Source organism: Marmota flaviventris, chromosome 11 (genome assembly GCF_047511675.1).
Source record: "Marmota flaviventris isolate mMarFla1 chromosome 11, mMarFla1.hap1, whole genome shotgun sequence".
Classification (NCBI taxonomy): domain Eukaryota; kingdom Metazoa; phylum Chordata; class Mammalia; order Rodentia; family Sciuridae; genus Marmota; species Marmota flaviventris.
The window spans coordinates 94688586-94703419 of NC_092508.1; the positions used below are offsets into that span (position 1 = coordinate 94688586).

The 14834-nt window shown below is 36.4% G+C and overlaps 1 protein-coding gene across 2 annotated transcripts in view; it reads left to right on the forward strand.

Annotated features, from left to right (window-relative positions):
* Positions 1-14834, forward strand: part of Plekhb2 (pleckstrin homology domain containing B2) — a 42603-nt gene that overhangs the window by 25551 nt on the left and 2218 nt on the right. The window contains exon 7 of one of the 2 annotated variants that reach the window (XM_027936838.2): positions 10784-10892. In XM_027936838.2, the coding sequence (XP_027792639.1) occupies positions 10784-10892 (109 nt within the window). The remainder of the gene's footprint in view (positions 1-10783; positions 10893-14834) is intronic. The other variant, XM_027936839.2, reaches the window with a different exon arrangement.

Below are 14834 nucleotides of genomic sequence, written 5' to 3' on the forward strand. Positions count from 1 at the left end.
TTTAAGGTGTCTCCATACTGCTTTCCAGAGTGGTTGTACTCATCTGCAGTCCACCAACAATGTATAAGTGTAACCTTTTTTGCCACAATCTTGCCAGCATTTGTTATTGTTCATATTCTTGATCATTGCCATTCTGACTGAAATGAGATGAAGTCTTAGCGTAGTTTTAATTTGCACTTCCCTGATTATTAGAGATGCTGAACATTTTTTCATAGATTTATTGGCTGTATGTGTTTCTTCTTTTGAAAAGTTTCTGTTTTAGTTCTTTTGCTCACTTATTGCTTAGTTTATTTGCTTTTAGTGTTAAGTGTTTTGAGTTCTTTGTTCATTCTGGAGATTAATTCCCTGTTGGAAGAACCAAGATTTTCTCCCATTTGTAGGCTCTCTCGTCATATGTTTAATCCTTTCCTTTGCTATATAGAAGCTTTTCAGTTTGATGGGGTCCCACTTAGTGACTCTTGGTTTGGTGGTCTTGTTCTTTGGGGGTCTTTTTAAGGAAGTCAGTGCCAGCATCTATAGATGGAGTGTTAAGCCTATGTTTTCTTCTACTAATTGCAAGGTTTCTGATCTAATTCCCAAGTCTTTAATCCATTTTTTTTTAAATTATTTTTTAGTTGTAGTTGGACACAATACCTTTACTTTATTTATTTATTTATATGTGGTGCTGAGGATCGAACCCAGGGCCTTGCACATGCTAGTTGAGTGCTCTATCGCTGAGCCACAACCCCAGCCCTGAGCCACAACCCCAGCCCATTTTTTTTTAATATATATTTTTTTAGTTGTAGATGGGTAGCTTTTATTTATTTATTTATTTTTATGTGGTTCTGAGGATCAAACCCAGAGCCTCACACTTGCTAGGCAAGCACTCTACCACTGAGCTACAACCCCAGTCCTCTTTGATCCATTTTGATTTGAGTTTTGTGCAGGGTGAGAGATAGGGATCTAATTTAATTTTTCTACACATAGCTATTCAGTTTTCCCAGCACCATTTAAAAGGCTGTCTTTTCTCCAAAATATATTTTTGGCACTTCTGTCAAATATCAGATGGCTGTAGGTATGTGGATTTGTCTCTGTATCTTCTATTCTTTTCCACTGGTCTTTATGTCTATTTTGATGCCAATACTATGCTGTTTTTTTTTCAAACTATAGCTCTGTAATTTAATTTCAGGCCAGGTATTGTGATACCTTCTGCTTTGTTTTTCTTGCTTGCTTAATACTGCTTTACCTATTCTGGGTCTCTTTTTCTTTCTTTTTTTTTTTTTTAAATATATATATTTTTAGTTGTAGTTGGACATAATACCTTTATTTTATTTATTTTTGTGTGGTGCTGAGGATTGAACTCAGGCCCTTGCACATGCTAGGTGAGTGCTCTACCACTAAGCCACCCAGCCCTGGGTCTCTTTTTCTTCTAAATGAACTTAAGAATTCTCTTTTCTAATTCCTTGAAGAATGTCATTGATATTTTGATGGGGGTTGCATTGAATAGTATATTGCTTTTGGTAGTATGGCCATTTTGACAATAGTAATTTTGCCTATCCAAGAACATGGGTTGTCATTTCATCTTCTAAGGTCTTCTTCAATTTCTTTCTGCAGTGTTCTAAAATTTTTCACTGTAAAACTTGTTTGTCTCCTTGCTTAGATTAATTCCCAAAGTTTTTTTTTTTTTAAATAGGTTAATTCTGAATGGGATTGTTTTCCTAATTTCTTCCTCAGCTGAATTACTGTTGGAGCATAGGAAAGCTATTGATTTTTGCATGTTGATCTCATATCCTGCAACTTTGCTGAACTCATTTATAAGCCCTAGAAGTAGTCTGGTGGAGTTTTTTGGGTCTTCTAGATATATAGGATTATATTGTTGGCAAACAGAAATAGTTTGATGACTTCTTTTCCTATTTGTATCTCTTTGATTTCCTTTTCTTGCCTGATCATTCTGGCTAATGATTCATTGACTGTATTGAATAGGAGTGGTAAGAGTAGATAGTCTTATTCCTGATTTTAAAGGAAAAGCCTTTAGTTTTTCATCATGATGTATGATGTTGACTTTGGGTTTGTCAGAAATGGCCTTTAACATGTTGATGTAAGTTCCTTTGATTTCCTAGCTTTTCCGGTGTTTTTAACATGAATGGGTGCTGGACTTGGATAAAAGTCTTTTCTGAATCTATTGAGATGATAATGTGATTCTTGTCCTGAATTCTGTTTGAGTGGGGAATTATATTTATTGATTTGCATATGTTAAACCAACCTTGCATTCCTGGAATGAAATCCTTGAGATCATAATGTATTATCTTTTTTTTTTTTAAATCTGGTTTTGATAATGTTTTATTAAAGATTTTTGCATTTTCATCGGGGATATTGGTCTATAGTTTTTTTTTTTTTTCCCTTGATGTACTTTGTCTGGTTTTGGTATCATGATTATACCAGCTTCATATAAAGTATTTAGAGTGTTCCCTCCCTTTCAGTATTATGGAATAATTTGAAAAAGTGGTGTTCTTCTGTAAAGTTCTGATAGAACTCAGTTATGAATCCATCTGGTTCTAGGCTTTTCTTTTTTGGAAAGTTTTTAATTGCTGCTTCAATTTCATTTCTTGATATTGGTCTGTTTAGGTTTTCTCTGTCTTCCTAATTCAATTTGGGTAGGTCACATATGCCTAAAACTTTATTAGTGTCTTTCAAATTTTCTGGTTTATTGGAGTATAAATTTTCAAAGTGGGTTCTGATGATCCTCTGTATTTCAAAAGGGTCTGTGGTAATAGCTCCTTTTTCATCTTGTTGATTTGGGTTTTCTTTCTTTTGGTTATTTCAGCTAAGGGTTTGTCAATCTTATTTATCTTTCTAAATAATCAACTCTTTGTTGCATTGATCCTGTGTATTGTTTTCTTATTCTCAATTTCATTGATTTTGGCTCTGATCCTAATTTTCTGTTTTCTACTGGTTTGGGGGTTAGTTTGTTCTTTTTCTAAGGCCTTCACGTGAAGCATATTTATTTGGAATATCTCTAATTTTTTAATGTAGGCACTCAAGTCTATTAATTTTCCTCTTAGAACTGCTTTCATACTGTCCCAGAGGTTTTGATTTGTTGTATCTGTGTTCTTCATTCCTAGGAATTTCTTTTTCTAGTCTCATTGCTTCCTTGATCCTCTCTTCATTTAAGAGAGTATTGTTCAACTTCCATGTGTTTATGTGGTTTTTATTATTTTTCATGCTATTGATTTCTAGTTTCTTTTCATTATAGTCTTATTAGGATACATGGGACTATATTGATTTTTTTTTTTGTCAAGATTTTCTTGGTGGCCTAGAATATAATTTATTTGGAAAAAGTTCCATGCACTGCCAAGAAGAAGATAAAATTCAGCTGTTTGGGAATGGAATATTCTGTAGATGTCCATTAGGTCCATTTGATTTCTAGTGTTATTTAGGTTGGAGATATCTTTATTGATTTTATGTTTTGATGACATGTCTATTGTTGATAAAGGTGTGTTCAAATCACCCAGTAGTATTGTGTTGGGGTCTATCTGGTATTTATAGTCATGGAGTATTTTTTTTTTTTTTTTAATGTAATGAGACACATTGACATCTGGGGCATAGATGTTTACTATCATATCTTCTTGTTGGATTGTTCCCTTTCCCAGGACATAGTGGCCTTATTTGTCTCTTCTGATTAATTTTTGCTTGAAGTCTGTTTTGTTATTGTCAGATTTGAGAATAGCTACTCCTGCTTTTTTTGTGTGTGGGGGTCCATATACTTTGATATTATTTTCTTCCATCCTTTTTATTTTTTATTTTGAGACTGTGTCTTCCTTAGGGCCTGGCTGAGTTGCTGAGGTTGGTCTCAAACTTCTGATCCTCTTACTTAAGCCTCCCCAGTTGCTATGATTATAGATGTGTGCCACCATGCCCAGCTCTGTGCATGTCTTTGCTGATGAGTCTCTTGTAACAGCATATAGTTTGATTTTGTTTTTTGATCTATTCTGCTAATCTGTGTCTTTTAAGTGGGGAGTTAAGATCATTCACATCTGTTTTTAGTATGGATATATTTTGTGGTTTTCTGCCATTTTGGGTTTTTTTCCTTCTTTTTTTTTTTTTGCTATATTTTATCCTGTCTTGATTTTCATTTAATGGATCATTCTTCTGTTGAAATTCTTCTGTTTGTGAGCTTTGGGAATAGTTTTTCATTCCTCTGTGTACAGTTCATCTTCAAGTATTAGTTCTAGTGTTGTGCTCATGAATTCTTTTGGTTTATTCTTGTCATGGAAAGTTTTTATTTCCCCCTCACATTTGAAACTGAGTTTTGCTAGGTATAATAACCTTGGCTGGCTGTTGTTTTCTTTTAGGCCCTCCTTGATTTTAGGGTCTGAGCCAAGAAATCAGAAGTGAGCCTTACTGGTTTGCCTCTAAATGTGACTTAATTGTTTCTCACTTGCATATCAATTGAGATGGATTCCTCTACCCCCCCCACCCCTCCTTTGTGCATAATTATTTATGTGTTCTGGAACTTCTTTTTTTTGATCTATGAGTAGGGGGTAGGACCTAGGATTCCTTATTGGGTCCTTCTTGTTGGGTTGGGACTTTTGTCTCTTAAGTTAATTTTTGTTAAGGTGTTTGTCTTTCTGGGTTCTCAATTCCATTCCCTTGAAGTACGTGTTTATATTCCTCTGATACTATACAGTTCTAATTATTGTAACTATATACAGTAATGAGTCTTGATATTGAGTGGACTGACCATCCCCCTTTGTTCTTCTCCTGAAATCATTTTAGCTATTCTTCTTCCATTACCTTTCCATATAAAGTAGAATCAGTTTATGTCTATTATAAAATCTTGCAAGGTTTATTGACAAAAGTGCTTTAAATATGCATATCATGTTTGTGTAGAGAGAAAATAACATCTTTACTGTGTTGAGTCTCCTCATCCATTAACATAGACTGTCTCTCTATTTAGATCCTCTGTTTTTTTTTTTTTTTTCATCAGCACTTGTAGTTTTCAGTATAACAATCTTGTTTCCTTAGATTTATAATATTTCTTCTTTTTTGATGGTCATATATGTTTTTGTATTTTTTAGTTTTCCCATGTTTATTGCTAGTATATGTTTTTATATGTTGATATTATAGCATGTAAGCTTACTAAACACACATAAGTTCATATAGATTCCTTGGGATTATACTTCATAGACAATTATGTCATCTGCAGATAAGGAGAGTTTTATGTATTGTTTTCTACTCTGTATGCCTTCTATTTCCTTCCTTGCCTTACTACCTTTCCTAGAATTTCCAAAATGATGTTGAATAATAGTGGTGAGACAGGACATAGTGCCTTATTCCTGTTTTTTGGGGGAAAGGTTCAATTTTAAATATGTACTCATTTAGTATCAGTTTTAATTTAGTAATTATTATTGTATTTAGTAAGTATTTAATTCAATTTTAAGTTTGCCTTTATAACTATTTAATATATTTTGTATTTAATATATTCATTTAGTATTTAATATATTCATTTAGTATGATGTTACCTGGAGAGTTTTTGTGGTTTCATTTCTTTTTTTTTTTTTTTAATTTTTTAGGAGGAACTAGGGAATTGAACCTAGGGGCATTCTGCCTCTGATCTATATCCCCAACCTTTTTTTTTTTTTTTTGGTGGGGCTGGGGATTGAACTCCAGGGTTCTGTGCATGTGAGGCAACATTCTACCAACTGAGCTATATGCCCAGCCCTATCCCCAACTCTTTTTTTTTTTAACAATATCTTTATTTATTTTTATGTAGTGCTGAGGATTGAACCCAGTGCCTCACACATGAGAGACAGACACTCTACCACTGAGCTACAACCCCAGCTTCCCCCAACCCTTTCTTTTTTTTTTTTTAAATATTTATTTTTTAGTTCTAGGTGGACACAATATTTTGTTTTTATGTGGTGCTGAGAATCGAACCCAGTGCCTCATGCATGCTAGGCGAGCGTGCTACTACTTGAGCCACATCCCCAGCACCCCCCAACCCTTTCTAATAAACTAAAATAAATTATTTTGAGACAGAATTTCACTAAGTACTATAGACTGGCCTTGAGCTTGTGATTCTTCTGCTTCAGCCTCCTGAATAACTGGGATTACAGAAGTGTGCATCTGTACCCAGCTGTACATGTATCAGAGTTGAGGAATTTTACTCTTTTATAGTATTCTGAGAGGTTTTATCATGAATAGGAGTTAGATGATGTTAAATACTTTCCCACATCAATCGATATGATATTCTTTTAGCCTACTCATTTGATGGATTACATTTATTTTCAAATACTAAACCAGCTTTCATTTTCTAGAATACATCCTAGTAGGTCATAGTGTTTATTCATTTTTGCAGAATTCTCTTTGCTAATTTTTAATTTTTTAAAAATATTTTTATTAGTTATTGATGGACCTTTATTTATTTACTTGCTTATATGTGGTGCTGAGACTCAAACCCAGTGCTTCACACATGCTAGGCAAGTGCTCTACCACTGAGCCACAACCCCAGCCTTGCTAATGTTTTTTTTTGAGTATTGTTGTATCTGCATTAATGATGAATATTGATATATACTTTTTGTTTTACTTTATCTTATTTGAATAATATTGGCATTTAAAAAATATTTATTTTTATTTTTTAGGGTAGTTGGACACAATGCCTTTATTTTATTTACTTTTTTTTTTTTAATGTGGTTCTGAGGATCGAATCCAGGGCCTCGCTCATGCTAGGCGAACGCTCTACCGAGCTACAACCCCAGCCCATGGATAATATTGGCTTTAATAGAACAAATCATAAAGAGGTTCCTGTCCTTCTATTTTCTGAAGAAATTGTGTAGAATTGGTTTTGAATTTGTGAAACTATTTGGATCTGGAGATTTTGGGGAGAAATTTTAAGTTACAGATTCGGTTTTATTAATGGTTATAGGACTAGTCAAATTCTTTGTTTCGTACAGATTAGGTTGTGATTAGGTTGTAGTAGTTTGTACGTTTTGAGGAATTGGTCATTTTAATACAAGTTGTATAATGTGTGTTGAGTTCTTTGTAGTATTTTCTTACCCTTGTGATGTCCACGGGGTCTATAGTGACATATTTTTTATTTAATTCACTTCTTGCGGATTTTTTCTTTTCTTTTCTTTTTCTTTCTTTCTTTCCTTCTTTTTTGTGCTATTGGGGTATGGAACTCCAGGCCTTGTGCATGCTAGGCAGGTGTTGTACCACTGAACCATAACCCCAGCTCTGTTTCATTTATTCCTGATACTAGTTATTTATGTTTTCCTCCTTGATAGTTGCTTAGAGGTTTATCAGTTTTACTAATCTCTTCAAGAGTTAACTTTTTTTTTTTTTTAATTCACTTTTCTGTTCCTCAGTTTCATTGATTCTGCTCTTTTGTTTCCTTCCTTTTGTCTTCTCTCTGGCATCATCTTTAGTTTTCAACAGTTTGACTTTGGGGCTGGGGTTGTAGCTTAGTGGTAGAGTACTTACTTACCTCACATGTGGAAGGCTCTGGGTTTGATCCTCAGTACCACATAAACCCAGCTTGTTCATCTTCTTGAATGCAAAGGTTGATTCTTTGGGCTAAATCTGGGAAATTTGAAGCTATTACTCCTTGAATATTTTTTCAGCCCCATCCTTTCTCTTCCTCTTTTGGGATGCTGATGACACGAATGATAGACCTGATGATAAGTCACACATGTTTTGGAGACTCTATTTATTATTAGTTTTTAACTTCAATCTATTTTTTCTCTCTGTGTTCTAATTGGGTAATGTCAATTCTTTGGGTTCATGTTTACTGATTGTTTTCTCCATTCTGTTATTGAGCCCATTCATTGAATTAGTTATATTTGTTTATGATATTTTTTAGTTCTACTTTTCCATGTACATATATGAATATACCACAGTGAATCTCATCATTCATGTACATAAATAAGAAATTAATTTTAAAAAATGACTATGGATAAATGGCCGAAAGACCAGTATAGTAGAGGGAAAGGAGCAGCAGAGGGTGGAAGGAGGCAGGGGAAGGAGAGGTATTGGGGACTAAATTAGAACAAGATATATTCCATGCTTTTATAATTATGTCAAAATGAATTCTACTATTATGTGTAATTAAAAAGAACCAATAAAAATAAATTTTTTAGTTCTAAAATTTTCATTTGGTTAATTTTTTATATTTTTATATATATAATTTTGAACACATCCTTATATATCCCTTATTGATTTTCTGATTTGCTGGAGAGTTGCTATTTTTTAAATTTATTTTAAGTGTGTTCATAATTGCCCATTGAAATATCTTTATGGTTGCTGTTCTAAATCCTTTCCAGCCTAACCTACTCAAGTCCTTTATTTCATTTCCTAGCACCACATACAAAGAAAAAGTGCTTTTGAGATAATGCTAACTTTTTTTTTCCTCCACTGCTCAAGATTGAACCTCTTGCATGCCAGGCTACCACTAAGCTACACTCCAGTCCTAATTCAGATATCTTTTGTCATCTTGGTGTTGGCATCTTTTGTGGCCTTTTCTCATTCTTTTTTTATTATTATTATTTTTTAGTCATACATGACAGCAGAATGTATTTTGACATATAATACATACATGGAATGTACATACATCAATCATAATGTCTATTCTATTCTGTTGCCCTTCCTATCCCCCCTACTCCTCCCCCTTTTCTCATTCTTGAGATCTTGATGAACCTTGGTATGAACGAGTGGTTTTCTTTTCTTTTTTGAGTACTGAAGATTTAACCCAGGGACGCTTTATCACTGAGCCACATCCCTAGCCTTTTTTCTTTTAAGACAGGTTCTCACTAAGTTGCTTAGGGCCTCACTAAATTGCTGAGGCTGGTATTAAACTTGCAATCCTCCTGCCTCAGCCTCCCAAGCTGCTGGGGTTACAGGTATGCACCACCACACCTGGCAAACAAGTGTTTTTTTATAACACCTGTACATTTTAAGTATTGTAAGACCCTGAATCCCATTTAAATCTTGTGTTTTTGTGATCTTCCTGTCATGTGGGGTGAAGTCCAGGCTGTCCACTAGCCCTCAGTTGATACCTAGGGTACTGGGATTTGTGTCAATGCAGGAGAATTAGAGTTGGGTGTCCTCTCTGAGCACCTTGTCTGGGAAGGGGATGGGCTCCCCCACTGCTGCATAGCCTCTGCTGATGCCATAATTACCACTGGATTGAGTTCTTTTCCCACTAGGACCAGGCTGACCTCATCTGAGTAGGACAGGAAGGTTTGCCTTGTTTGTAAGGGGAGGGGTAGGAGTTCTGGTTCCCTATTTGGTGTTCACTGACACGGTGGGAATGTCTTATCATCTGGTAGGGATAAAATGTCCAGCTCCCCGCTCTACCTTCTCTATTAGTACTCCAAGGGCTCAGGGAGTGCTTTTACAACCTGTCAAATGTGGGGGTTTAGAGTTTCTACACTTGACCTTTGCTAGTGGGAATAGGGTTGGGGTTTTAGATTTTTCTGTGGCGTTTGCCTAGAATAGAGAAGCAATCATTTAAAAAATGTTCTCTCTTGCTAGGTTGCCTCTTTCCTTCTTAGGTTCTTTGGGTAGAGAGAGCAGGGTTTTATTCAGGCCTTTTTTGTCTGGGTTTATTGACATTTCCAGGTTGCTGTCTACTCTATTATCCAGATAGGATGTCTGAGGCAAGAAGGAAACCCAGGGGACTTTTGCCTCATATCCTCCTTTAGATCCTGAGGGTCCTAGCCAGTCTGCCGCCTTCTTTCCATCATTCAGAGTCTACTTGCATATAATGTGCAGGGATTTTAAGTGTACTTAGCAGGAGGAATGGGCCAGGAACATCTTCCTCCAGAAGTGGAAGTTCTTTCTCTTGCCTTTGTAAGATAACAGATTTAGATCTATACACAGCTCCTTCTTCTCCCTTGTATCAGAGCACTGGTCACATTGGACAGTAATTGTCTGTAAACTTGTCAGCTTGCCTCTCACCTGTGAGCTCATAAGGAAGGCTGGCCTTTTGTCGCTGTATTTCTTGGCACATTCACTGTTCATTGGCTCAGTCATCAGAAGTGGGTCCCAGTGCTTGTTTCTTCTGGTAGTGCCCTTTCATAGGTATGTCTGGAAAACCACAGTCACTTGTTCTGGTCCCAGGCTTCAGTCTTCTCTATCCTCCAAACTGGAAGGAATTGATGGAATTGGGCTGGGAAAGGTTCTGCATCTAGATTGGCCTCACCTGAGGAATACAGGTTTTTTTTTTGGTACTGGGTATTGCACTCAGGAGCACTTGGTCCCTGAGCCACATCCCCAGCCCTGTTTTGAATTTTATTTAGACGCAGGGTTTCACTGAGTTGCTTAGCACCTCACTTTTGCTGAGGCTGGCTTTGAACTCTCGATCCTCTTGTCTCAGCCTCCTCCTGAGCCGCTGGGATTACAGGCATGTGCCACTGTACCTGGCGGAATACAGATTTTTAAGTAAATCTCACCGCTTGGTCCAACCTGGTCATTTTCAGATGAATAAAAAACAAGGTTCAGAGAGATTAGGTGACTTACTAAAGATCAAGTTAATGGTACAGCTGAATTAAAATCAAAATCTCTTGCAAGTGCAGTTCTCTTTTTTGTTGTATTTTTTTCTACCATTTTCATTTGTAGCCTGAAAATATTTTTTTAAAATTTTTTTAGTAATCTTAAGCAAAAACAAGGTATAACAATACCATCACATGTTTTCTTTCTTTTTTAACATTGACTTAAATTTTATTGAGTATAGCCTGGAGACTCAATTTTAATACATTACCAGGGGTTTCAAGAGTGTATTTTTAATTGCTCTATTTCTTTTTAGCAGGTATATGGCTATGGTCCATACGGCGGTGCATACCCAGCAGGAACTCAGGTTGTCTATGCTGCCAATGGCCAGGCGTATGCTGTGCCCTACCAGTACCCATATGCAGGTAACTCTCATCAGTCTCCCATGCCTTCTTACTTTCATTTAGTGGGTATGTGCATAAGAATTTTTATTTCCCAGTTTAAGGTTAAGTGAACTACATTTTCTGCTGGAGACCACAAATCACTCTGTTACTGTATTTTGTGTGTGTGTGTGTGTGTGTGTGTTTGTTTTAATTTTTTTCTTATAGTTTTTGATGGACCTTTATTTTATTCATATATATATATATATATATATATATATATATATATATATATATATGCTGTGCTGAGAATTGAACCCAGTGCCTCACACGTGCAAGGTAAATGCTTGACCACTGAGCCAGAACCCCAGCCCTTTTTGTGTTTTTAAAATAAGCCTTTTGTATTTTTGCACTGCTTTACAAAGCTAGAGAAGTCTTGATTTGTAGAACTACACTATTGTATACAAACTAATTCTCAAGAATAGAATTTGTACTTATTGGGATTCACTGTATCAAGAAGCAATCAAGGGCTGGATTTGTAGCTCAGTGGTAGATCACTTGCCTGACAAGTGTGAGGCACTGGGTTCAATTCTCAGCACTGCATATAAATAAATAAAATAAAGGTCCATTGGCAACTAAAAAAAGAAAAAGTACCAAAGAGGCCCATTTTAAAATATGGAAGGTGACCTGTGACCTATTTTTTTTTTTCTGCTGATAACATCCTTGGACATTTGACACTATTGAAGTAATGTTAGATTTCACAGTGAAATAGAGGCCTGGAAGGGACTTCTGCTTACTCTGCTTTGAATATACTTCTTTCTATTCTTTGTTTTACATGAAATAAATTGCAAATATTAAATAATGGACCTTTGCTGGTATCATCAAATTCTGGGTCTCCCTGGCAGGGGAATCTGTAGAGTTGGAGGTATGAGGGGATGCTGGGCACTTTGTGAGGCTGCATGGGGCTACCTTGAGGGATTGGAGGGCAAAGCCCTTAACCAAGGGATAAATGAGCAAGGCTATCATGAGGTTAATCTGGGTAGTTTGTAGCGTGCAAATCACATTGACACACAGGAGCACACAGTGATTGGTAGATGAATCAGCCTAGAGCTCCAGAGAGATGGGGATAATGAGGGTCTACAGAAGAGGAGCTGACCATGAGCCATGAGCAAAACTAGTACATCATCTTAACACAGAAGCAGTGGAAGGGGAGCTGCCACCAGAAAGCTGTGAACATTTGATACTGTTGTCAAGGGAAGCCAAGTAGGCCAGGCCACTCTTAGATGTGTGTCCTTGACTTCTGATCTATTTAGTTTATAATAATAATTATTGTACTAGGGATTAAACCTGGGGCACTTTATCACTGAGCCACATCCTTTTTAAAAATATTTTATTTAGAAACAGGGTCTTGCTGAGTTGCTTAGGGCCTTGCTAAGTTGCTGAGGCTGGTTTTGAACTCATGATCCTCCTGCCTCAGTCTCCCAAGCCACTGGGGTTACAGGCGTGTGCAGCTGTGCCCAGCAGAGAAAGGGTTTTTAAAGTAGAAATACAGAAAGCTCATTTGACTCCTCTTTGCTTGAAAACTGATGCAGATTCACCCAACAAGTGTGGATTTTGGAAGATTTGCCTTGATTGACTTTTTTTTTAATGTCAAGTTAAAAACTAGTAAAATAGTAATTATGACATTAAATGTCCATCATCTTGTGATCCTAGCACACTTATTTTTATTTGAATTACTTTCCCCATATAAATATGTCATCCTTGTAATTATACATTGCCTTTTGTATTTATGTCTGAATATTAAATTTTATATATTGCCCAGAGTGCTGCATAATACTCTTATATATTTTTAGTGCTTGTATGACATACTTGGTAATAGATTATTACTTAAACCTTAAAAAAAAGTTTTGCCTTTTTCTTTTCCTTTTTAAATTTTGCTGTGGAAACAATGCTTTGAATGTCTTTGAATATTTTTATTTTTATTCCAATAAGTCTTAAAATACATTTCTGTATATTAAATTAATATGTCAAGGGGCATAGACTTTTGTTTCTTTCATTAACATTAAAAAAAGAGCTGGGTGTGGTAGGAGTTGCCTGTAATCCCAGAGACTTGGGATGCTGAGGTGAGAGGATGACAAGTTAGAGGCCAGCCTCAGCAATTTAGCAAGACCCTTGATAACTTAGTGAGACCCTTTCTCAAAATAAAAAGGTCTGGGGATGTAACTCATGTATAAAGCACCCCTGGGTTCAACCCTCAGTTCCCCTTCCCCCAAGAACTTGGATTATTTTGAGGGAAGTTTCAGGCGTGTTACTGTAGTACTGTAAAGACTTGACTATTGTTATCTCTAAAATTTTGAAATAATATCTGCCTCTTTTCCATTGGCATTTTGGCCATTTAATAAATACTTATTTATATTAGGTAATTACAAATAAGTACCATTTGTAACTTTCCAACAGCTGACTTTGGTAAGGCTGTGGCTTACTGTAGGAGCAGAGATAGGCAGGAGGTATGAAAATGGCCTCCTGTTCCTGCAGTGAGGGGAACTGTCAGTGTGACCCATGCGGGGAACACAGTTCAGATTTTCAGTGGGATCGTTTTGTAAGATCAGCTTACAAGTTCTGTGTATTACATTCTGCTAGCTGGAATTGTATAACCGTTTTAAAATTTATTAACCAGTTTTGAAATTTAAATTTTGCATTAAAAAATCACTTTTTTTGTTTTTGTTTTTGTTTGTTTGTTTGTAGTGCTAGGGATTTAATCCAGGACCTCACACTTTGCTAGGCAAGCACTCTTCCATTGAGCTACATCCCAGCTCTCCTTCCCAATTATTTGAATTTTATTTTGAGTCTAAGATGCCCAGACTGACCCTCACTTGGTGATCCTCCTGCCTCCGCCTCCCAAATAGGAATTACAGTAGTGTGCCTCATGCCTGGTAGGATCATTCTCTTATAATGTTGTTACTTATGCTTGATCAGTCCTTAGATTGAAGATAGTCTCATTCTCTGTGGCTTTGATTTCTCTCTCTGACCATCCTCAAGCATGTTTTTAGGCTTTAGTGGTTATGGGTGTGTTCTGTGGTCAGATTGCCTGGGTTCACATGCCCTTACTGCCTTTAACCTCTGTGTACCTCAGTTTGCCCATGTGTAAACTGGGGATGATAGTGTACTGACAGGATCACTGTGAGGACTAAGGGTGTCGGTGCTTGTAATGCTGTAAATGTTTAAGCTGGTCAGAGCTTGGAAATACCAACCTTTGTTTGGTTTTTCTTCTGTTCTTCATCTACATGTTGATATTACTAATGTATTGGTTTCTAGATCTTCTGGGTTGAACTGTTAAAGGAGGAGAGGATCAGGGAGGAAAGTTAACCCTATTAATATGTAAGCAAGCCAGACATGGTGGCACACACCTGTAATCTTAGCGGCTCAGGAGGCTGAGGCAGGAGGATCGCGAGTTCAAAGCCAGCCTCAGCAACAGTGAGGCACTAAAGAAACTCAGTAAGACTCTATCTCTTAGTAAGATTCAAAATAGGGCTGGGGATGTGGCTCAGTGGTCGAGAGCCTCCGAATTCAATCCCTGGCACCCCCTGCCCCCCCAAAATATGTGAGCAATATGAAAGCAAATTAGTTACGAGGCAGTGATACAGCTGTGAAGCATAGAGGGTTGCTCTTGTAAATTTTAATCATACAAATTAAATAGTAAATTTGTTAAAGGTTTGCTTTTTTTTAGAAAGTTTTACCTTTAATATTTAATTTTTCTCTTATAATTTAATCACATACAGATATGATTAAAAATGAAGAGCAAGTTATATTAGCAGATTTAAGGTTTAATTAAAAACTGTTTTCATGAATACTAAGACGCTTCACTGTTAAAAGGGCTTTTTCCCTTTGGGCCCTTCACAGGAGTTCTTGGCTCTCCCATTGTCTGCAGGGTGTGTATCTCCATACCTGCCACATTTGTCTTTCATCCTAATAACATGGAAATTCGAA